At 29.3% G+C, this 22,542-nt stretch overlaps 2 protein-coding genes across 3 annotated transcripts in view; one reads left to right on the forward strand and one right to left on the reverse strand.

Annotated features, from left to right (window-relative positions):
- Positions 1-6,234, forward strand: part of Rpn1 (regulatory particle non-ATPase 1) — a 45,319-nt gene extending 39,085 nt beyond the window's left edge. Inside the window, exons 16-19 of the mRNA XM_087159961.1 lie at positions 65-241; positions 687-855; positions 3,137-3,358; positions 5,756-6,234. Of these exons, the coding sequence (XP_087016087.1) occupies positions 65-241; positions 687-855; positions 3,137-3,358; positions 5,756-6,060 (873 nt within the window). The 3' untranslated portion in view covers positions 6,061-6,234. The remainder of the gene's footprint in view (positions 1-64; positions 242-686; positions 856-3,136; positions 3,359-5,755) is intronic.
- On the reverse strand, positions 6,179-21,364 carry mRF1 (mitochondrial translation release factor 1). 2 transcript variants are annotated; one of them, XM_087159965.1, is made up of 7 exons: positions 20,807-21,364; positions 18,239-18,327; positions 17,206-17,389; positions 15,006-15,169; positions 12,808-12,925; positions 12,598-12,734; positions 6,179-6,387 (listed from the first exon to the last, which is right to left on the reverse strand). In XM_087159965.1, exons 1-7 carry the CDS (start codon positions 21,126-21,128, stop codon positions 6,181-6,183), a joined length of 1,221 nt encoding a protein of 406 aa, XP_087016091.1. In that variant the 5' UTR covers positions 21,129-21,364; the 3' UTR covers positions 6,179-6,180. The 2 variants fall into 2 exon arrangements, with proteins under 2 accessions (XP_087016091.1, XP_087016092.1); XM_087159966.1 differs by lacking the exon at positions 20,807-21,364 and adding an exon at positions 18,458-18,587.
- Positions 21,365-22,542: the final 1,178 nt, after the last annotated feature.

Raw genomic sequence — 22,542 nt, forward strand, 5'->3', positions numbered from 1 at the left:
TATATAAACTGTTTAATTAGTTTTATAGCTATTTTATTTTTATTGGCTCTTGACAATTTCACAGGATGATAAGAAAGATGACAAGAAAGACAAGGATAAGGAGGATAAAGATAAGAAAGAGGAAAAGACAACTTCCCATGACCTATCTTCTCAACAAGCTGTTGCAGTGTTAGGCATTGCATTAATTTCTATGGGAGAGGATATAGGATCAGAAATGGCATTTAGGACTTTTGGACATCTGGTACATAAATCTATAGTTAAAACATACTTTGATTCCATCATTTTTAAGTTGATATTATTGTGAATTTGATTTCAAATATGGGAATCATATTGTTAGAAAAGGCTTCAATAGTTTTGTGTATAATTTTTTAGCAGCTAATGTAAATAGTTATCACTTATGATGTGTCTAGTGTTTAACATTGCAGTGTGACACACAATAGAGTCATGCCAACTTACTGAATTTATGAGCTATGGCATTCATTGATGCCATGCCGGCCAAAGTAGAGCAGCCAGGGAGGCATTCATTGATTTCCTTCGTGTTAAACCTAATAAAACTCTATGGTGTATTTATATATTATAAAGGGAGTAAAATCCTCATCCTATTAATTTTGATTAAGAATTTTCTTTTGCAATCAATAATTTTTAATTATGACTTTTTTTAAAAAATTATTTTCTTGTCTTGTTAGTTGAGATATGGAGAACCTGTGATTAAACGATCTGTGCCATTGGCCCTTGCTTTGATTTCTGCATCAAACCCCAAATTAAATATCCTGGAAACTTTGAGTAAATTCTCTCATGACAGTGATGTTGAAGTTGCCTACAATGCAATATTTGCCTTGGGATTAGTGGGTGCAGGTATGTATTAAGCTTTCTTTAAATTAATATCTAGTATTTTTTAATATAAAATTTTAGTTTTTTTTTCTTTCCAATTTATAGTTGCAAACTTATAAATAAAATTTTATATTTATGATGTTTAATTTTAACACCATTTCACAGTACATTTTCTGAAGTTTTACGGCTGAGTAAAAAAAATCACTTCATTTATTAGCAAATACCATGTATTAGTATGTAGTTCAATTTATTCAGGTTAGATAGAAAGGTAGGCCTACAACTTGAAAAGTTTTTAGAAAGATAAAAAAAAAAAAAATGTTATGAATGACAATTGCCTTATTTATATTTATCATATTGTGTTACACTTTCAAATGCTAATGAAAACATATTTGTTCATTCTTAGAATTATGACATTTACATGGAATCAGTTTTGTCTTCACTGTAAAATTATGCTTATTTTTACTTTATGCTTACACTAATAAGTGCACACAGATGATTTACAAAGTGATTTAACTTATGGGGAGCTCTGTCTCTGCTTGTTAGCTCTTGTCACTTAGCATGAAGATATGCTGTACCTTAGTTAAGTATTGCTGGATGAACAATATTCTACACTGGTTCTAGATTATAAAATTTTTGTTGTTTAGTTCAGGGGTCGCCTAACAACGGCCCATGGATAAAAACTGCCCTGAAAGCATCACCAATCCAGCCCGTGGTGGCACGACTGGTCTGCCTACAGAATTAGTCTGGAAACTGTAAAAATGGCCAGATTTTCTTTCAATTTTAAATCTGGAGGAATTGAACCCTTCTAGTGTTTTCATCGCAGAAAAAAAATGGGTGAGAATTTCTCACCCTTTCTCAAAAACAGGGTGAGATTTCAAAAAGTTAAGTAAGATATTTAAAAATTAAAAAAAAAACACACACAAAGAGGCTTTAAAAAAATCATTTCTTTAATTACAATGCATTTTTAACATCTTCTAGTTTTTAAAGCATTGAATATTTTTTTTGCATCATATGGAAAATGCTCCACATCTACTTTTTCATCAGCTATTCTCATTAGGTTGCTCAAATGCACGTTTGTTTCGTTTTGATCATTTCTACCCACATTTGTTTCATTTTCATTTGTCCGTTTCGGAGTAGAAGATATTGCCTTTACAAGGTATTTGTCCATCTTACATTAATGCGCAAAATTTTTTAACTTCTTACATGGAGAACATGCACGTGGTTGCAGAGAAATGCGTTCTGAAAGAGGTTCCGAAGGATGGTGTTCTGTTGTTCTTAAAGGTTCTGAACAATACTGGTAAATAGGGAAGCTGGATAATGGGGCAGATGATGAAAATAATGAAAGATCCAGGAAGAAAAGTGAAATGGATTTCATTCTAAATGGCGCAATGAGAAAGTTATTTCAAAATGCGAGAAATTCGCGAATTTTGAAATTGCTTCATATAGAATGTGCGAATTTCTCGCGGTAATCATTTTTTAATGCGAGAAAAGAAAAAAATATGCGAGATTCTCACGCTGTAGTGAAAACACTGATTCTAGAAAAGATACCTTTGCCAATTAAGTTTTTGCCCTTGAAACTTTGAAAAGGAGTCTGTATGGCCCACAAACTAAAGATTTTGGTTTAATGAAAACATTGTGAGGATAAAGAAACGAAGGGTGTTAAATTACTGTAAGAAGAAAAAGACAGAACTAAAACTGAATTTATTAATAAAAAATGTGGTTTAACAAATATTTTTTTTAAAAAAATTAGCCATTCAGTGCTGCCAAACAAAATATTATGTAATATCATAACTTAATTCCAAGTTTTGTTGCTAAGCTATTAAAAAAAATTTTCATTGTATTTAAAAAAAAAATTCTCTTTCATTTATAAATAAATTGACTTTATTTACTCCTCAATCTGAACAACATATCTGATAACATAATTCTTAAACTTACATATCTAATTAAAACACGCATATTAAGAGAAATAGAGTTGCAATTTTTATTACAGTTGAATGGTGAAAAAATAACATGTGGGAGAAAATAAGGTTGTAAGAATCTTTTGAACTATGGTATAAAAGGAAAAATCGCATACAAAAGATATCTTGTAAAAAAATTATTAAAATCAAAAAAATGTTAAAACGAAAACTTAAAAAAAATCTTTTAACGGAGGAAAAATGTTCCAAACTTTCAAGAAATAGAAATATCATCATTTTCAGATTAGTCATGAACACAGCTTAAATTTTATTTATTTATTACAATATTTTTTTTTTTTGTGAATTAGTAATCATGAGCTTTATTTTACTTACGTTATATTTTTTTAAAGGTACAAATAATGCAAGATTGGCTGCTATGTTACGACAACTTGCACAGTATCATGCTAAAGATCCTAACAACCTCTTCATGGTCAGATTAGCACAAGGCTTGGCACATCTTGGTAAAGGCACTCTTACTCTCTGTCCTTATCATCATGACAGACAGCTCTTAAGTCCTGTATGTGTTGCTGGATTGATGGCAACTTTAGTGTCCTTTCTTGATGTTAAGAACAGTAAGAGTTCATTTTATGTCATTTTAAACTTAACTGTGTTAACTAAATTATCAGTATTTAAAAATGTAAATTGTATCAGTATCTATTATCATTAATGAAAGTGCAAGTCAATTTTTGTTTTCTCTTTTGTATTCATATCTGTTCAATATAAAACTTTTAAAGGTTTTGCCTTTTGTAGATAAAGACAAGTTTCCCAGGGATGAGATTTTTCCGCTTTTTTCTCTCGAATTTCAGCCTTTTTATCAGAAACTCCGATTCTCTAAAAGTTTTTTTTTATATAAATATTTCGCTTTTTCTGAAAATTGAGCCGTAGAAAAAAAATAATAATATTTTTTTCTGATTTTCAAAGGCAAACAGAAAATCCAAACTACGTTACTGCTAGCTCTTCGCATTTTTTATAATTTTAGCTATTTTCTCCACTTTCACGTGCAAAAAATAAGATTTTCCGCATTTTTACCTGCCCGCCAAATAGCTCATATTTTCGTAATTCAGACGTCACTGCATTTTAATATCAATCTTCGATTTCCTTATTTACCAGATTTAAAAATTGTGAATTGCGATTCTTATTCATGCAATTTCAACATCGTACATTGCAATTCTTATTTACACATTCTTAAAATCCTATGTTTATGTAGCGATTCGCATTTGCATGTTTTTAAAATCCTATGCAGCGATTCATATTTGCAAGTTTTTAAAATCCTATGCGGCGATTTGTATTCACATAAGTTTAAAATCCAATGTCGTGATTCCTTTATGCTGTTGTAATATCACACATCGATTTTCGTATTTACACGTGATTTAAAAATTAGACTTTGAATTCGTATTCACACGATTTAGAAACTATGCATCGTGATTTGTATTCACGCTATCTGAAAATTAGGCATCATGATTTGTATTTTCACATTTTTTAAATCCAATATCGAGTTTCATATTCACATGATTTCAAAATCCTAGATCGCTATTTGTATTCACGCGATTTTAAAATCCTTTATCGCAATTCTTATAAGAAGTAAGTTTTTTCCTTGAATTATTTACTGTATAGGTGGCAGTAGTTCTATCGACGATTATTGGTATATATATATAGGCATTACAATATCAGCAAAATTGGATGAAAATATGTTGCTGATGTTTTTGCTATAAATCACATAATAATTTTTAATAAAAAAATGAAATGTTAATGCATGTTCTCAGTAGTTTAGTGTGCTGAACTAGGCAGTAGTAATTGACTCCTTTGTGACTAAAAAAAAAAACATAATTTCCAGCTTTATTTTTTCAATTTGTAATTTTACTTTTTACTAAATGTTAAGGGTCGATGTAATTATTCAGTCATTAATAAATTTAATTTTATATGAACACATAGTTATTTATTATCTTAAATTGTCTGGAATTTATTACTAAACGATGGCACGAAGGTAAGATTTACTCGTGTGAAAATTCAGCTTTTTTTTTTGCCTTTTGGCCAATCTCATCCCTGTTTTCCTCTTTTGGTCAGTTTACAACTCAGTTTAATCAGCTTACCTATTACACTTACTATATGGAACAGTATCTCTAATTCTGGCTTTGGTCATATTAAACCCTACATTCTACTCAATTCTCCTGTCATCCTTAAAATGAGAATGATGAACAGCCGCTTGTTTGCTATTATAAGAGCATTAATAGAAATATTAGCTGAATACTTGTACTTTTTCCATATCATCATGGTTTTTTATGGATGTTTGGATTGGTAGACCCTGATTAGACCTACATTTCTCATGTGTTTACATTAATTTTTTTTTAAAAAAATTGCGAAGTAATTTATCCATTTATAAGAGTGCTAATTTTTAGTAATTATTACAAGTATTTAAATTAAATTTACATTTGATAGTGAAGAACTTTATCATCGCCCTTAAATAATTCAGTAAATACAGTGGAGTTCATCAATTACAATATTTCACATTTAATGAACAAAATGGAACATTATGTTTGGTACAATGTTATTTATGTATTAGACCCTCTCTCAGTTCTTTGAAGCTATAGAAAATGCAGATGATGAAACATTTGATGCTGTAAGATAAAAGTTGAAAAAAATCAAAGTTGGATAAATCTCCTCAATAAAGAATATGGAAGCAATTCAAGTCTATGTTTATTTTTTGTCATGCTATTCTTCAATTTGGATTTAACAAATATTGCTCCCATAAGTCCCTTATTTTTTTGTTTTTTGTATACAGGAAAAACCCTCATTTGTATGTGTATGTAATTTACGATAAAAATGATATATGTGTATCCTTTCATTTTTTTACTTCCCTACTCGTTCTTGATTTGTATCATACTTTATTTCATTAGTCTATGTGAATGCTTTATAATTTTTATGTAAATTTTAATTTTTCTCACTGTTTGATTTTCAATATTTCTTTTCAGTTATACTTAAGAATTCTCATTACGTTCTATACAATCTGGTTGCTGCAATGCAGCCACGTATGTTGGTAACATTTGATGAGGAGCTTCAACCTCTTCCTGTTCCAGTGAGGGTTGGTCAAGCTGTTGATGTAGTTGGTCAAGCAGGAAAGCCTAAAACCATTACCGGGTTTCAAACTCATACAACTCCTGTTCTATTAGCTTATGGTGAAAGAGCAGAATTAGCAACAGAAGAATACATACCACTCACTCCTATTCTAGAAGGATTTGTGATATTGAGGAAAAATCCAAACTACACTCATGAATAGAGACTTTTCTTTGGCGACTTTAAGTTTTTACAAATTGAATGTTCTTTTTTATGGTATGTCACAGATTCATGTAAATTATTGGCAACAGAAACAAGCATCACATTCATAATGGAAGGCATTTTATGTTGAATCATATTTATTCAATATTTCAAATAAAGATTGTTTTCTACTCCAGTCTTGTAACATATTTAATAAACTGTCTAAATTTTCTTCACCTCTTAAGAATGATTCCACATGGTAAATGTTTATATGTGCACGATGATCAGTTATTCGGTCCTGAGGAAAATTGTAAGTCCTAACTTTTTCAGATCTTGCTGCACTTCCAATCTGTAAAAATAAAACTTATTTTAAAAATATTTAGGTTGCAAAAATAATTAATTGCATGCATAATAAAATTGGGTTACGTTTTGCGAATAGTTTTTTAGAACCATGGTGCCTTTTTAAATAGAAAATTCAGTAAAAATAAAAAACCCACAGCAATACAATTTGAGAGCCACTTTAATGCACAATGTGTAAAAAAATAAATGGAGCACCCTAAATAACTTTTGATCAGATCTTCACGTTCTAAAACTCAATACTAATGTTTACCGCAAATATTCTAATTAATACAGACTATATTTTAAGTTAAATCAGACATAAAAACAAACTTTCTCTGAGTAAACATGCATTTTTTTTTCCATGAATTCGGATTTCTGACTCTAAAAATATGGTTCCAATAGTTTGGTCAAGAAAGTGGGTGAAATTTTGGACCCTTTAACGTTTTGCTATATCTTGAGAACTTATATAGCTCAATTTCCTGAGAAATTGAATTTTAAAAATAGGACTGGGCTATAAATCGATGCATCAGAAATCTGATTTAAGCCGATGCAGCAGAAATTTGATTTAGGCTGCCGAGAGTGACTCTCGTTTTAGGCGATGCATCAGAAATCTGATTTCAGCCGTCGTATAAGACAACAAATAGAGAGAAATTGAATTTTAAAATAAGACTTTTTTTTAAATTAGATTTCTCAGGAATAGGACTGGGCTATAAATCAATGCATCAGAAATTTGATTTAGGCTGCCGAGAGTGACTCTCGTTTTAGGCGATGCATCAGAAATCTGATTTCAGCCGTCGTATAAGACAACGCTCACAGATTAATGATATAACGTGTGAGAATCCTTGCGTACGCTATCACTGTCACCGCGCTGGCGAAGACTATTTTGATTTCGTCTAGCTACGAAGACGATGTTAGTTTCGTTATGTTGAATAAATAACGAAAAGCGAATTGAATTAGAACTCCCGGTTTCGAAGCGTTGAAATAGAGCGCTATGCATACTTTCTTTATGCGCCATTTTTGTCTTTGGAAGTTTACTTTTCTTAGATTATTTTCAGCTGGACTTACGTTATTTTGTGTTCGCTGTGCCCTTTATTTTCGTCGAGATTTAACGTTTCTTGTAAATTATTTTCAGTGAGACAGTTTTGCTACTTAGCTATCGTTTCATTGTGCATTATTTCTTCTCTTTTTCTGTCTTTCGGAATTTAACGATTCTTATCAATTATTTTTAGTTGACCTACTGTTACTTGGCTATCGTTGCGCAATCGCTGTTATCTTAAATTTTCGTTCTGAACTCAATCTATTATGAAAAGAAAATATGAATAAAAAAGATTTTTCACTGTTTTTTTTTAATTATTGTTTTTCATTTTAATTTCGATACAATTTAATAGGGGTATTTTGTATTTAACTTTGTTATAAAAAGTTGATAGAATTTGATTGTTTTTAAACAAATAAATCTTCAGTCGTTTTTAATTATAAAAAAAATTGGCTACTAGTTAAAACAAATATTTTTTTTAATTGAATAAAAAGTTAAGCAATGTTTTGACGTTTTTTAATAATTTAACAATAGTACCTTAAAAGTGATTTTTTTTTTTTTTTTTAATTTTTCTTAAAATTCTTTCAATACATGTTTGTTAGACAGTATGATTTTTAAACAAATAAATCCTTAGTCGATTTTATTTTCAAAAAAAGAAAATAATAATAAATAAATAAAAAACTTAAATTTATTTTTACATTCACTAAGTATAGAATTAGACCATTAGTTAATACAACTTTATTATTTTAAATAAATTAATTAAAGAAGGTCTAACAATGCTTCAAAAGCACGTTTTTTTTCAACAATTTAAAAATGTTTTACTAAAGTAAACATTTTTTAGTTTTTTTTTACTTTCGTTTTTTTTTTTTTTTCCTTTTAATTTTGAATGCATGTATGTAAAATATTTTGTTAGTTTTATTATTATTTTTAAACCAATAAATCTGAAGTCATTTTTAATTTAAAAAAAATTAAAATAAAGCTTGGGTTTGTTTTTACTTAAGACATTTTGTTTTGTAATAGATTTATTCCTTTTATTTATTTTTGATTAATTTAAAGATTTCTGATCTATAATTTTTCAACATATGCTATATCGCGATGTTTAACAGACGATGTATCACGATATAAAATTCCTTACATCGCCCAGTCCTACTCAGGAACTATTCAACCAATTTCGCTCGAATGTTGCTCTTTGCCATGTAAAATTACATTCTTTAAAATGATGTAAAAATTTTTATACCTTACAATTCAAAAAATTTTCGAACATCATTAAATAGAATAATAAATATTTATTAAAAATAAATTTTTGCATGGAAATATCTTTGGATAAACGAATTTTATAATTGCGTGCAAAATGTTTTCAATCCGCTTAAAAAGTTCTCGAGATATGGCAAAATACAGAAAAGGTAAAATTAACATTTGGGGTCCTAGTTTTTGACCGCTCTTAAAACTATTGAGTCCATAGTTTCCAGTTAATGACTACCTCCTATATTTTGGGGGTCAGAAATTCGAATCTGTCAACAAAAAAAAGTGTGCGTTTATTTAGAGAAAATACATTTTTGTGTTTGATTTTGTAACTTAAAATATCTTCTGAAACTAATTAATCAGCATATTTTAAGTCACTCCTTCGAACCATTAAAATTGAGTCCTAGAATGTGAAGATCCGATCATTAGATCAAAAATTGTTTAGGGGGGTCCGTTTTTTATTCTGTGCACTGTTCAATTTGTGTCAATTAATAAAAGAACAAAATCAATTTATCTTTAAAACAAGTTTAAAAAATTGTATGGATTTTCTTCTTCAATGAAATTGAACTATATAATAGCTTTCTAACTTTCCCAAATAGGAAAATATATTTCTTATTATAAACGTGCACATTTTATTTTATTATCTTTGTCTTAGATAATTCTAGTATATTTTTTAAAAAAATCTTCATTGGACATTTTAACTTTTTGTGTTTTTCAAGGTTATATAAATATATTTTTTAGTTGTACAGAAATTTCTCAATGTTCTGTAAGTTGCAATGAATAAATTAAATAACTGGAAAAAAAAATTCCTTCTTACACTGGATTTGGAAAAATACATGCATTTAAGCATTAATAAAACCCAAATATATGCGTATAGAATAAGACTTTTACTAACTGCTGAGTGCATTGAAATTTTTTTTAAATATTCGTGAGTGTACTGAAAGGCATCAAAGTTTGGACTGTTGGGAAGATTCCCTGATTAATTTTTAATGGCACCTTATTTAGTCATTCTTCATAAGTATTCAAACAAGTAATGGATACTTTAAAACAAATGTTAAATTGATGTAAAATTATACACACTAATCACAGTAAATAACTTTAAGATTTGGTTCAAGTCGCTCCCCTGTTTTTGATTAAGAGATAGCTAACTTCTGGTATGTTGGTCGGATGTAAATGTTAATTGCTATAAAAACCAAATATGAAGATTTCTAAAAGTAAAATTATTAAGTTACAAAATTTTCCCAAGTTTAGAATATTTCACATTGTTCTCTCCAGACATTTGCTCTCAAATAAAGATGTTCTGATGCACCCCCTCAAATAACGACACTAGACTTGTCAAATGTTAGAGAAAAAAATTTACATTCAAATGTTATTGTAAAATTTTTAAAAAAATGTGGAATTCTTTGGAGGGATGATTTTTCGTTTGACTCAGCAGATGAGGATGAAGTAAAATCCATTCCAAAATGGAATCTGTATGAGGACACTGATCCAAGACAGATGATATGCAGGAATCTTTAAATTTGTAGCTTTATAGTTTGTTTAAAAGCTTAAATAAATTATCTTAACTTTTCTTATCCTTAATTTTTTTCTGAACATAAGTTAAAGCAGTGTTTCCCAACGTGGGGCCTACGCCCCACTGGGGAGCAATTTGATTGTTAATGGGGGCAATTCGAAAATGGACTCGACACGAGTTTAGCCCTTTTGCCCTGGGCCATTTAAATGCAATGCTAGATTTCGGTGCCAAAATTGAAAGAAAAAATCAAATTCTTAAATAATTGCAGCCAATAAATATTATAAATTCTTTTGACAAGACCAGAATATCAACTGGGTTTTTGGCATCGTCAAATTAACCTCCCTGCAGCAGACTTCGCGTGGACTTTCAAACTTTAAAGAAAAATTTTGAAAAGAGGACAACAGTAAAGTCTCTATTTACTGCTCCCACTTCAACTCATAATCGTATTCTTGAGGCTAGTTATCAAATTTTTTAATTATATATTTTTTTATTTTAAATCATACTAAAGGAGAAAATTTAAAAAAACCGTCAATATCAGCATCGATTAAAACGGTTCTTGAAAAGATGACAAAGCTGTAAAAGCTATGCCACTCAGTAACAATACTGTTAGCAGAAGAATAGACGAAATGAGTGAAGATATTGAAAAACAACATGTTGAAAAGATGAAAACAAGAAAATTCTCAGTGCAAATGGATGAATCAATTTTGATAGACAGTGTGGCAGTATTGATGACTTACGTAAGATATATTGATAAAGGGCATTTTGCTGAAGAAATGTTCTGTAAAAGATTAGAAAGCACCACTACCTTCAACGATATATATAATAAGCTAAAAAAGTACATAGATGTCAATAATATACCAATAAATACATAACATCTTGTGCTACAGATGGTGCTCCTAAGAAAAATGGCTGCTTAAAATTTATGAAAGATGAGAATCCAGAAATGATTCTCGTGTATTGTGTTATTCCTAGGGAAAACTTGGTAGCTAGAAAGATCTTGCCTGTTCTAAATGAAGTACTACATTCAGTAATAAAGTGCATCAATGATATTAAAACTAATGCCAAATGTGAGCTTCTCTTCAAGCTATTTTGTGAAGAACAAAATGCAGACCATGTGAGACTTTTACTTCACACTGAAGTAAGATGGCTCTCTAAAGGGAACTGCTTGAAAAGATTTATGGAACTGTTTGATATTCTTAGTGATTTTTTAAGTGACAAACCTAAAATGAAGTATCTGTTAACAGTCGATGATAAAGCATTTGTGAGTTATTCAGCCGGTATCTTTAAAAAACTAAATATATTAAATAAGCATCTTCAAGGAACAAATAAAACTCTTGTTGATGCAAAAGCGAAGATATTTGGTTTCATTACCCTTATTGAGTTATGTCAGATATATATTAACAACAAAAACTTAGAACAGTTTCATTTGCTCCAAAAATGTGAAGTAAATAATACCGCTTTACTTGCTATTGTCGATCATCTGAAAAGTCAATGATTTAAAACAAATTGATTTTCCAACATGGATGATGCAGCCAAAGTTAGTGGATTTGTCTGATATATCGAATAAGCAGGATCAAGAAGAACTCGCAGAAATGCAAAATGTTAAGTCAGTTAAAACTTTATTTAATATAAAGGGAATGATGGCATGGCTTTGTGAGGAAACAGAAATCAAATACCCAAATTCAACCAAATGTGCAAGAAAACTATTGCTACCGTTTCCATCTTCATATTTAGCTGAATTTGGATTTAGTGCTGTAAATGATTTACTGCTAAAAAAAGAAATCGTCTGGATATAACAAACACAACGGGGATACTTGAGACTGAAGCTAACCAAATTGGAACCTAACATAAAATCTCTGTGCAGCAAGGATCTCACTAAATTAAAATATTAAATTATTATAGAAAAATCTTTATTAAAACTATTTAAATTTTAGTTTTTGATTATATGTTTTGAAAATTTACTTACTGTGTTTCGTTAACAATTTCCTAGTGATTTCTCCCTAAAACCTATCATTTAAGTTTAAGTGAACAATTCAATTTTTTAATGTTAAAAATTAATGTTACAAATGGGGGCATAAGAATTTTAGAATGACTTAGGTGGGGCATGGCGCAAAAAAGGTTGGGAAACACTGAGTTAAAGTATTGTTTAAATAAAAAAAAAAGACCTTTCTATGTAAAGAAAATACAAAATTAATTGCATATAACATATTAAAATATTTTTGATAGGGTTAAATTGATATTTTTACTGCATTGATATTTCATGATCAACGAATATCCAAGTTTATTGCCAATGCATAAGTCAATCCCCTTATTTTTGCAAAATTTTGGGTGCTTGAAAGACGGCTTATACTCATGGATATACAGTATTTTTAAAAAATGACGTTGTAGATACGACGTTATACACATAAATTTGCTACAGCTTTTAGAAATACCTGCAACTTTCTTGCTGTTTTAGTTTCTTTGATAATTGTTTCCAATTTCCTTTCGTATAGTTTTGCTCTGAGCGACTTCATGGCTAATTCTCTATTTTTATGCTGGTTGCGTTCCATTTGACTTTCAGCTACAATGCCTAAAATAAAAATATAAAGTTAATTTAAATAAAGAAAAGAAAGAAAAAAAATTGTTACAAATTTTAATTATACCTGAAGGTTTATGAAGTATTCTAACACAGCTATCAGTTGTATTTACATGCTGTCCTCCAGCACCACTAGAACGTTTGAATTCCATTTCAATGTCACTTGGATTTATCACAACATCAATCTGAAACCAAATTAGACATTAAAATTGTAATTGTGATTTCCATTGTTTGGCATCTCACGCTGTTACAGATAAGTCCTGGAATGTGCTACGTGGAACTCACAGTGTTCCGGATTCACCCCGTGCTACTGCGGTGGCCATGTTTAGACTTTTGACCATGTTTGGTGGCCATGTTTAGACATGATTGTCTACGTTCTTATTTATATCGCCTCAAGCTGACTACTTCATCAGATTGTCTTTTATGTAACTCCGGACAAGCCATGACTGCTGCACATTTGGACATGTGCTCTGCACTAAAAGACTTTGTATTGTTAAGAAGTACTGGAAAGTTAGAAGTCTAATGACCTAATAGTCAATGGCTGGCATTTGTTTAATAATATAATTATGATTCAAGTTTATAGTTAAAGTCTATAGCTTGCAGCTGATATTGACAAATCAGTTAATATTTTTTACAAACCCAACTTCCTTCAATTATCAGAGAATAATTTTTCAGCAGTTGTTTGACTGTATAGTTAAAAAAAACTTTAATAGCACATTAGTTTGAATGTGAGCAGCATTAGTTTGAATAGCACATGAGAATTGAAAGGAACCATTTTTATCACTGGAAATATTTATTGAAATCCATTGATAAAATGGATATTTTATTCGAATAATCACTAAAAATTAACATCTCATTTTTTAAAACCATATAGATTCAAAAATTCTGAAATGAATTTGGCATAATAATAGCAAAATTATACGGAAATATTTCAACTAGAAAAATAGTGCTAGTTATATGAAATAGAACAAATACTCTCTTCTGTTTCAAAAGAAAAGGTTTAAATAATTAAAAAGTTATTTGGAGCAAAAATATTAAACATTTAAGCAATGCCACTGTAAAAGGAAAATATTATTATTTACATTGTTTGAATTTAGTAAGACAAACTAAATATCAAAAGATAAATCAAAATAGCTATATTTTTTAACATTTCTTTAAAATGCAAAATTCTTAGGAGGTTTACGTAGTGCTTTTATTTATGTTGAATTTTTCTAAAATATTGGGTGCCAGGTACAATTTTTTTAGGGGGAATACCTAAGATATGTAAACCTCTGATTCAGTATTATAAATATTTAACAACTTTATGAAATTTATAATAGGAATGTATAATTTGCAATCTGAACTTACTATGTACCTATATACATGGAGCAAAAGATGTGAAATATTTTTTATGAATCAAAGAAATCAGAAGAATATATTATTTAGAAAAATTTGTTAAACTGTGCTTTAACTATCATGCATTTTATTAACTAGAATAATTAAGAAATAAAGCATTTCATTAAAGAGAGGGATGGAAACTCTGAACTTTTTAAAATATTCATTTTTTTCCTTTCTGTTTTGTAAAAGTTTATTTGTATAAAGTAATGGTTTAAAATAATCTTCTGTGACACATGATTTTTGAGGAGTTACTTAAATTGATACTTATTTGGGTTGTAGGCAGCTGAAAAATATTTAAATTTGAATCAAATTTTCTATGAAACAATATTATTTAAGTTCAATTTATTATTACCCCAGGAACTATTAATCTGATTTCTATTTTATTGTATGAGATTATAAATAATAAATTTCTCTACAATGTAGCAGAAAAGTTTTTTTTATATCTCTGTTTTTTAATTTCTTATAAGCCCCAAACTTTAATTTTTGTGTATAAATAAATAAAAAAAAGGAACTTTAAAAGCTCCTTAATCATTCAAAGATGTAGATACTAAAAGTATTTTACATACGTTGAAGAGAATTTAATTATCTGTTAACTCATAAATACAAGATTAGGAATAAGAAGTTTCACAGATATCTATTGGACAGAGTTAAAAAAAGTATGGTAACAGTTGAAGTCTGAAGATCAGTTTCATGCTACAGAACTTTGCATTGGTAGCTAAAACTTCTCCAAAAGTTAGAGTTTTAAAAATTTTCCTTACACATTATATTACATACATTCAGAAAATAAAGAAGAAAGTTTAGAATAGCTACATATTTTAATTATATCGCTATAATATAATTACAATAGCTTATTTTAAAAAATGGAGTTAAATAACATAAATGTTTTACTTCAGAAGGTTGTGGCAAAACAGCTACTGTCATTGTACTTGTATGTATTCGACCAGCTTTTTCTGTTTTGGGCACTCTTTGAACTCTATGAACACCAGATTCATATTTTAAAAATTTAAAGGCATTACTCCCATTTACGCCTATATGAGCAGCTCGTATGCCCCCTAAAATATATTAATAATCCAAATGTTAAAATAAACTCAAATTTTGATTTTTTTTTTTAAACAATCTAAGATGGAAACAACAGAAAAATATTATAAAATGTTTATTTTTATATATAACTCCATTAAGATTTTACTTTATAAGACTAAAATATAAATCCAAATTGCAACACAGTACTGTTTTTTGTTTTAAATCAAAGGGTAAGGAGATAAAGTTTGAATGAACCAAAATTCAAAAATAAGCACTGATAAAAAAAAATACTAATAAAATATTGTAATGTAGAATAGAGATACAATGAATGTATACAATCCATTATGAAAGTTATTTATAGCATACACTTTTAAGAAAGCCACCCACAATCATTTTCGACTGATTTAATTCTTTTCTTATCTTTAGGCTATGAATTCTTCACAAGTAATTTTTAAAAATTGGAAGGAAAATACTTGGAATATCATAAGATGGTAGAAAATTTCGTTGATTTTTGCTGCAATGAGTTTTTTTAAATTAACCAAAAAATTAGATAAAATTTTAGCAGTAGTATCAATAAGAAATTCTAGGGGAATTAATACATATGAATTTGAATCACCTAGTGTTCCCAATGATCCATCTTTGAATTAAAAAAGAGTTGACAAAAGAAATAAATACTAAATGTAAAGCTGAAGAAAAAAAACCTAATAATTTAACACGATTAAAAAAAATGAAGCTCTTTTTCAAAATACACTCGAGCCTCGTTAACGTGAACAATCTTAACGTAAATTTTTTTTAATGTGAACTAATTTCCGATTAACCATTAAATTGTATGTGGATATAATACTTTAAAGTACTTTTAACGTGAACACGCTAACGTGAAATATCCTTTAAGGTGGACTTGAATGACATGACGCTTGGAAAAAGTTTTACTTTTAATGCAAACAGAAAATTTATTGCCAATCATACAGCTAAGAAAACTGAGGATTCACTGTTCTATATCTAAAAAAGTAGTTTTTTTAAATGCTTTATTGTGGTGTTGATATTTGCAACATGCTTATGAAGCAGTCAAAACTGTTCATTCTTTAGTAATGCAAACTAAAAATTCGAATCCTTATGTAGATACAGTTGATAAGGTGGAAGACTTTTGGGAAGCATGTGCGAATAAGAAACCAAAACAGTGAGCTAGTGTCGATTATATTGTTAGCAATCCTCTCTAATTTGTGTAATAATTCAGGTCTCCTATTAATTATTTACTAGCCAAATTTTTTTTATTTGCTTTTACAGAATTGAAAAAAAAAAAAAAAATTAGAACACTAAAAATAAGTACAATTTTTGAACTACATCAAAACTATAATATTTTTTCCTTTCTTTATAAATTTATTTTATTTTTTAAAGTTATTGGTTATATTTATTAGGATGTGTAAAGAAATTATTAATTTAATATAAAGTGTAAAATAAGAACATTTATTAAAATGAAATATACATTAATTTACACATTCATGATAGAAATTTAAGATTAGAAAACACAAATAGATAACAGATAAAGATAATATAAAATGTCTGTGTATTGTAAAATTTTCATTAAAAAAATTCGACATTAACGAGGTTAGACTGTAATAAGCAATTTCATGATAATGTAATCCTTTAAGCATCCTGCCATTAACAAATTTACTAGGTAGATTTTTATTAAATACTTAAGATATAAAATCAAAAATAGAATTTTTTAAATGTTTTGTAATAATAATAAAAACATTTTATTAGAAATTTGAAACAGTTTGTGCTGTGTACTTTCCTACAAATTTGAGTTTTTTTTTTTTAAATAAATTTAAAAACAAATCAAATTATAGAAGATATTATAATTTCAAAATAAAAATATGAGGTTTTACTTCATGTTCTTTCTATGTAATACCAGTCACATTTTATATGCATAATAATATTAGTTTATTAAAAAACATCCCATAAATTAAAAATATATATATATATATTACAATTTAAAAACCTATAAAAAGATAACGTCAGTCACCACAGAATAGCCCTAATATAAAACATTACAGAAAATTTCACTAACCTAATCCAGTTTCATCAAATTTCAACAATTCTAAATCCCAGCCTTTCCACTGAACATAACGACAATACATTTCAAACATGTCTTTTGCAAAAAGCATAGCTTCTTGGCCTCCTACACCAGCTGTTAATTCCATTATTAAATTTTTATCATCAATGATTTCATCTGGAACAATGGAATTAACAACCTATGATTGAACAAAATTATTAGTCTAATTATAAAATATGAAAGCAAATTATTTAAAATAAACTATGATAGGATTCAATCATAAGAATCATTGAAATTTAATTGTCATTAAAGTTTTAAAGGCAGTAGGGTAAAGTGTTGTATCCTAGACCAATTTTAACTTTTTATTTATCTTTCATGCAGGAAATAATTATTATATAATATATATATAAATATATATTATAATAATTATTTTCTGCATGAAAGATATATATATAAACTCTTCCTGCTACAGAGTTTGGAGTTGTCCATTCCAATGAAAACGAGAACATTTTAACAAGTGGAGTTTTTGATGCTTCTCACTAACTTGCCATAACTGGTCCTAAATGCTTACCACACACCCCTAATTGAAATAGTTAAACCGTGTAACTATAGTCATAAACATTGCTCCAGACGTCTGGCAAGATGTGTTATTTACATAGATAAGCTATACAATGTGATTTCTACTGTTTTTTTTTCCCCCCACAAATTAAACACTTTAAATTTTTATGAGTTTCTTTCGTTTTTTCCCCCTTCAAATAAATATTGAACATAAATTATAATTGAATTCACATCAGATAAGAACATTGCCTGGTAAACTATGTCTTCATAAAGAAGTCTTTATAATTTAACAAAAATCTTTTATAAAAGAATTTTTTTTTTTTTAAATAAAATTGGATACATTAATCAGATTAAATAGCTAAAAATAAAAACCATTATTAAGTTTCAAATAATTTTATATCAATGAAATATACTGCATAACTTTTATGAATAGAAATACAGAAAGTTTATTGAAGACAAGAAAAAGAAAACAATGAGCAAAGTTACTCACTTCATCTTTTAGCAATTGTAATTTATTCTCCAAATCCTTCTTTTCTAAAAGTGCAGTGTTAAGTAGCTCATCCTCTTGTTTCGTAAGTTCTAAGTATATAAATAAAAACATATGTAAATTATGTATACTACAAAATACACATACTGCATCAAAAACATTCAAAATTCGCATACATATATGTTACTGTCAATATATGACATTCTGGATTCTATAAAATACCTAGTAATTGTACAGAATACAGTGTGAAAATGATCTCAGAATTATGGGAATAGAGGGATGGCAGAAACATGCGTTGAACCGTGAAATTTGAAGGAAACAAACTGAGAAAGTTTTGGCCTTAGTACTGATGAAAATTTAATAGACAGCCTCTCTGCTGTCAGCTCGATTATGCCCGCTGTCTGCAGTGGTTTTAAACCTGCCCTACTGTAGGCCTTGAGCTCATTGCTTTGTGTTCCATAATTGTCCTCTGCCCCTTGGGGTGATCACTCATATTTGTGCATTTCTCAGGGCCATGTGCTACATGTCATCTGGCCTCTTGTGCTGTTGCATGGTTGCCTTTGCTCGATGAGCATTCAAGTATTGGCGGATGAGCCCGTAGGCTTTGGTCGCTGATAAGCTATAGACTACCTAAAATTGACCAGCAAAATATTAATTGATTATTATTTTACACATTGCCTGGACATTTTATAGTATGATAAATGAAAAATCCACAGGCACTTTATATAATGACTAGTTAAAGTAAATAAAATTTCTCATAATTCTTACCATTATCTAAAAAGGTCAGAGGTTGAAACATTACATAATCAGTACATAACATGGTATGAATGCTAGCATTTCATACAATGACAGTAACAAATACATAATGAGATTTCTGATAAATGAAATTATGATGGATATCAAATAAACACCTTATTTGATTAATGTAATCAATTTCATTTTCATGCCTTTTAAGATACAAAGCTGTGATAGAATGAGTGTATTATTTTGGTATCTTCTCTGACATTTATTACTTTCTGTTTAGAAACAGAGGAGTGCTGCAGAAATATGCCACAGACATTAGTGCAAAGATTACTGATTAAATAACTAATTTAGAACAACTATGTAACTATTAAAATGACTTGTACCAAAGATAACATATGAATAAAAATTGAGAAAGAGATTCTCTAATTAATGTCAATATATTCAAGTAAGAATTAACAAAACAAAAATTATTTATTGTAATATATTTAGATGTAGAAACCATAAACTAATATTTGAGTCAATAGATAAATGCAAAAAAAAAAAATTTTTGTTCTAAAAAAAATCTATTTTGATAAAAAATTTTCTTAAAGTAAATATAAATATAAAGTGTTCAATAATGACCACCCATAATATATCTGTAACTCTAGAGCTTGAATATGCGACCTATGGCTGAGTATAGCATAATTGATAAAGGTGGTCACGTCTATCAATCATCATTCAATATAATGCGAAAATACCTCCCCTAAAAAACAGCTGACCGAACTTCGCAGATTCTGTATACACAATCAGACAAATTATGTGCTTTGTTTACCAAGTACACAATTCCTTCGGAAGACCGTTCCAGTTGTGGATATATTTAAAATTCTTTTAAAAAAAGAAATTATAAGAGTATGTACATTTATATTTTATAACCATCGTTGACAGCCGATCGAAGTTTTGAGTTTACAGCTACCGATGTTCAAATCTGTAGTTTTGTAATTTTGAAGACAAGGAAACTCCTGGATCAGTACACCCAGAGGCATGATTTGTTATGGGAACATGGTGGACTTTGTGACCCGACATATTTAACGTGCACCAGTCACAATTTACTACACGGGAAGTCTTCGGCTAGCAGAGATCGAACCCACGGCCTCTTGGACGTGGGCCCAGTGCCCTACCAACCAGGCTATCCCAGTCAATAGTATGTACATTGGAATTGACAAATAAATAATTGAGGGAAGAAAAAAAAAATTTCTTTCAAAATTTAGCAAATCACTAGTGAAGAAGGCAGGGTGGCCATAGTCTGGAAAAATTTAAAGAGTGGTAACAAATGTTTTACGAGGTTCTTTTAAATTTTAAAAGCTTAAATTACCAGTTAATTTTAAGACATCAGTCAGTCAATTATAAGACGGATATTTAATTTACAAATATTTGAGACTGATAAAAATTAGTTAAAACATTTGTTTCCTTAATCTTTCTCTGCCAGTGTTTACATTTCCATGGAAAGTGGCTAACGGGAGAAGGTAGAAAAGAATATACCAAAACCAGTTTTATTGCCTGCTGAAGCATGGATTATATCTTATAATGCTCTTTTTTTTCTGACAATGAAACAGATGCTAAGGTTTGTAACCCCACCATCCTTATTGGTGTTATGTTAGATGACGATAGCATTTTGATTAGCAATAAAACATTTTTAGCAAAATTTACGAGTTTCTTAGAACTTTGAGAGCTTTAAGACAGAGACTTGAGCCTTATGGTTAATCAGGTTCTAAGAGAAAGATTGTATATTAACTACTGGCTTGAACATTAAACTCGGAAGGGGTATGATACATAATCGTTTCAATTTACCAGAAATTAACGCATTAAGTTCATGAAGTTCTGATTCCAATCTTTCAACTTCCTGCTTTAAAAGAATAACATGATTTATTAAACGAGTATCGTGATAAAAGTCATTAATTGGCAGAACACCTCCATTTGATTCTATGAGTAAGTCATTAATATAATTTAAGTGCTTTTGAAATCTTTTATCATTATATGATATCTGAGAAAAATAAGCCCTCTGCTCTAACAAATGCTGATGTGTGACATTTATCCTCTTCAAATACAAAGTATGCCCATTATTTAAAAGTAAAAATTTTTTAAATAGAGTGCGACAAACTTTGTGGAACATGATTAATTTTTATTTACAACCATAGAATGGAATATCGTCTGCTCGATAGCTTGGCTGATCGAACGGCACAGCTGGAATAAATGCTATCTACTGAAACCAAAAGATATGTAATATATTTTATACAGTTCATGGTATGAAACTGAAAAAACTGAAAGTACCGAACGAAAGAATTTTTAAACGAACCAGGCTGTTTTTTGTAATTTTTATTTTTATTTTTTAAATGCGGTTACAAAGTCATTATTTTACTAGTTGACGGTTACAAAGTCATTATTTAAAAATACGCACTGTCTTGAATGCCCGCCGTTTTATAAGGCGGGTTGACACGATCAAAGTACTTTGATCAAAGTATGCGCGCGCAATCAAAGTAAGCAAAAGTAAGTCATAAAAGTAAATAAAGCAAAAATGGGAACCGCGAAATTTTAGGGAAAAGGGAAAATGCGAAGGGGAAAAAAAGTCACGCACTGTTGTTGAGAGTATGATATATCAAATGAATAATCTCGGCCTCTGTGTTTTTAAAATTCATTCGAATTTTAAAATTATTTAATGAGGTTTAAAAAATTAAATCATATTTTATTAGACATTGATATAAGTAGTTTAACCAACCCTGTGATTATATTAATGAAAAGACGAAAATTATTGTTTTTGAAATTAAATCAATATATAAAAAGTTCCCTGTATTTGTAATTGTCTCTCACTTTGATGTGACGTAATTTACTTTGAAGGGTGTTCAACTTTAATTTCTACTTTGATTCAAACAGCGATAATTGTGCCAATTGTGGGTATCGGTAATTGGCGATCGAAATGGGCTGCAGGTGGCGTAGAGCAGAACTCTTTTCCTATGGCAACACTTCACATGCTTTCCCCATTAGCGTGTGGAAAGTCATAGAGGAAGGAAGTACGTTAGTTTCTTTCTTGATTTTCACATAGATTAAAATCTTTTAACTTGAAAAACTATATGGAACTGAAAACTACATTATACATAGTTCTAAAGAAAAGTATCATAGGAATTTAAAAAAATATTTTTATTAAATAAAAAGGAAAAATATTAAGAAAAGGGAAATTATCGTAGTACATTCCTATACAACTGAAAAGAGGAGGAGAGGGAAGGGAGAAGGGCTAAAGGCATGAAACCGGTCTCTCCCCAGATGGCGTATTCGAGTGTTGCGATCGCGAATTGATTGTTATCCATGACGTATTTGCTTAAGAGGATTCTAAAAATGATAAGGGTCAATTTAAAAGATGCGTTAAATACAATTTTTCCAGTTTCGTGGGGTGAGGAAGCTCGATCCTAACTTTGCGTTCGCGGTTACAATCAAGTTAATCACAGAGAGAATTCAAAATAATTATTTCTCAAGCCCATTCTCACTGTATGAAAAATGGCAGGTGAATTTGGAGGGTCACATAAAGCGAAATT

Source organism: Parasteatoda tepidariorum, chromosome 3, assembly GCF_982258835.1.
Source record: "Parasteatoda tepidariorum strain Cologne lab strain chromosome 3, Ptep-v5.0, whole genome shotgun sequence".
NCBI lineage: Eukaryota > Metazoa > Arthropoda > Arachnida > Araneae > Theridiidae > Parasteatoda > Parasteatoda tepidariorum.

What these genes read in the sequence shown, in the direction of transcription:
- mRF1 (XM_087159965.1), bottom strand. Translation starts at nt 21,128, where the DNA reads ATGTTCCACAAAGTTTGTCGCACTCTATTTAAAAAATTTTTACTTTTA. An exon ending in ATTTGATGAAACTGGATTAG is followed by an intron (nt 15,170 to 17,205) that starts GTTAGTGAAATT and finishes AATATATTTTAG; the next exon opens with GGGGCATACGAGCTGCTCAT. An exon ending in AATACTTCATAAACCTTCAG is followed by an intron (nt 12,735 to 12,807) that starts GTATAATTAAAA and finishes TTTTTATTTTAG; the next exon opens with GCATTGTAGCTGAAAGTCAA.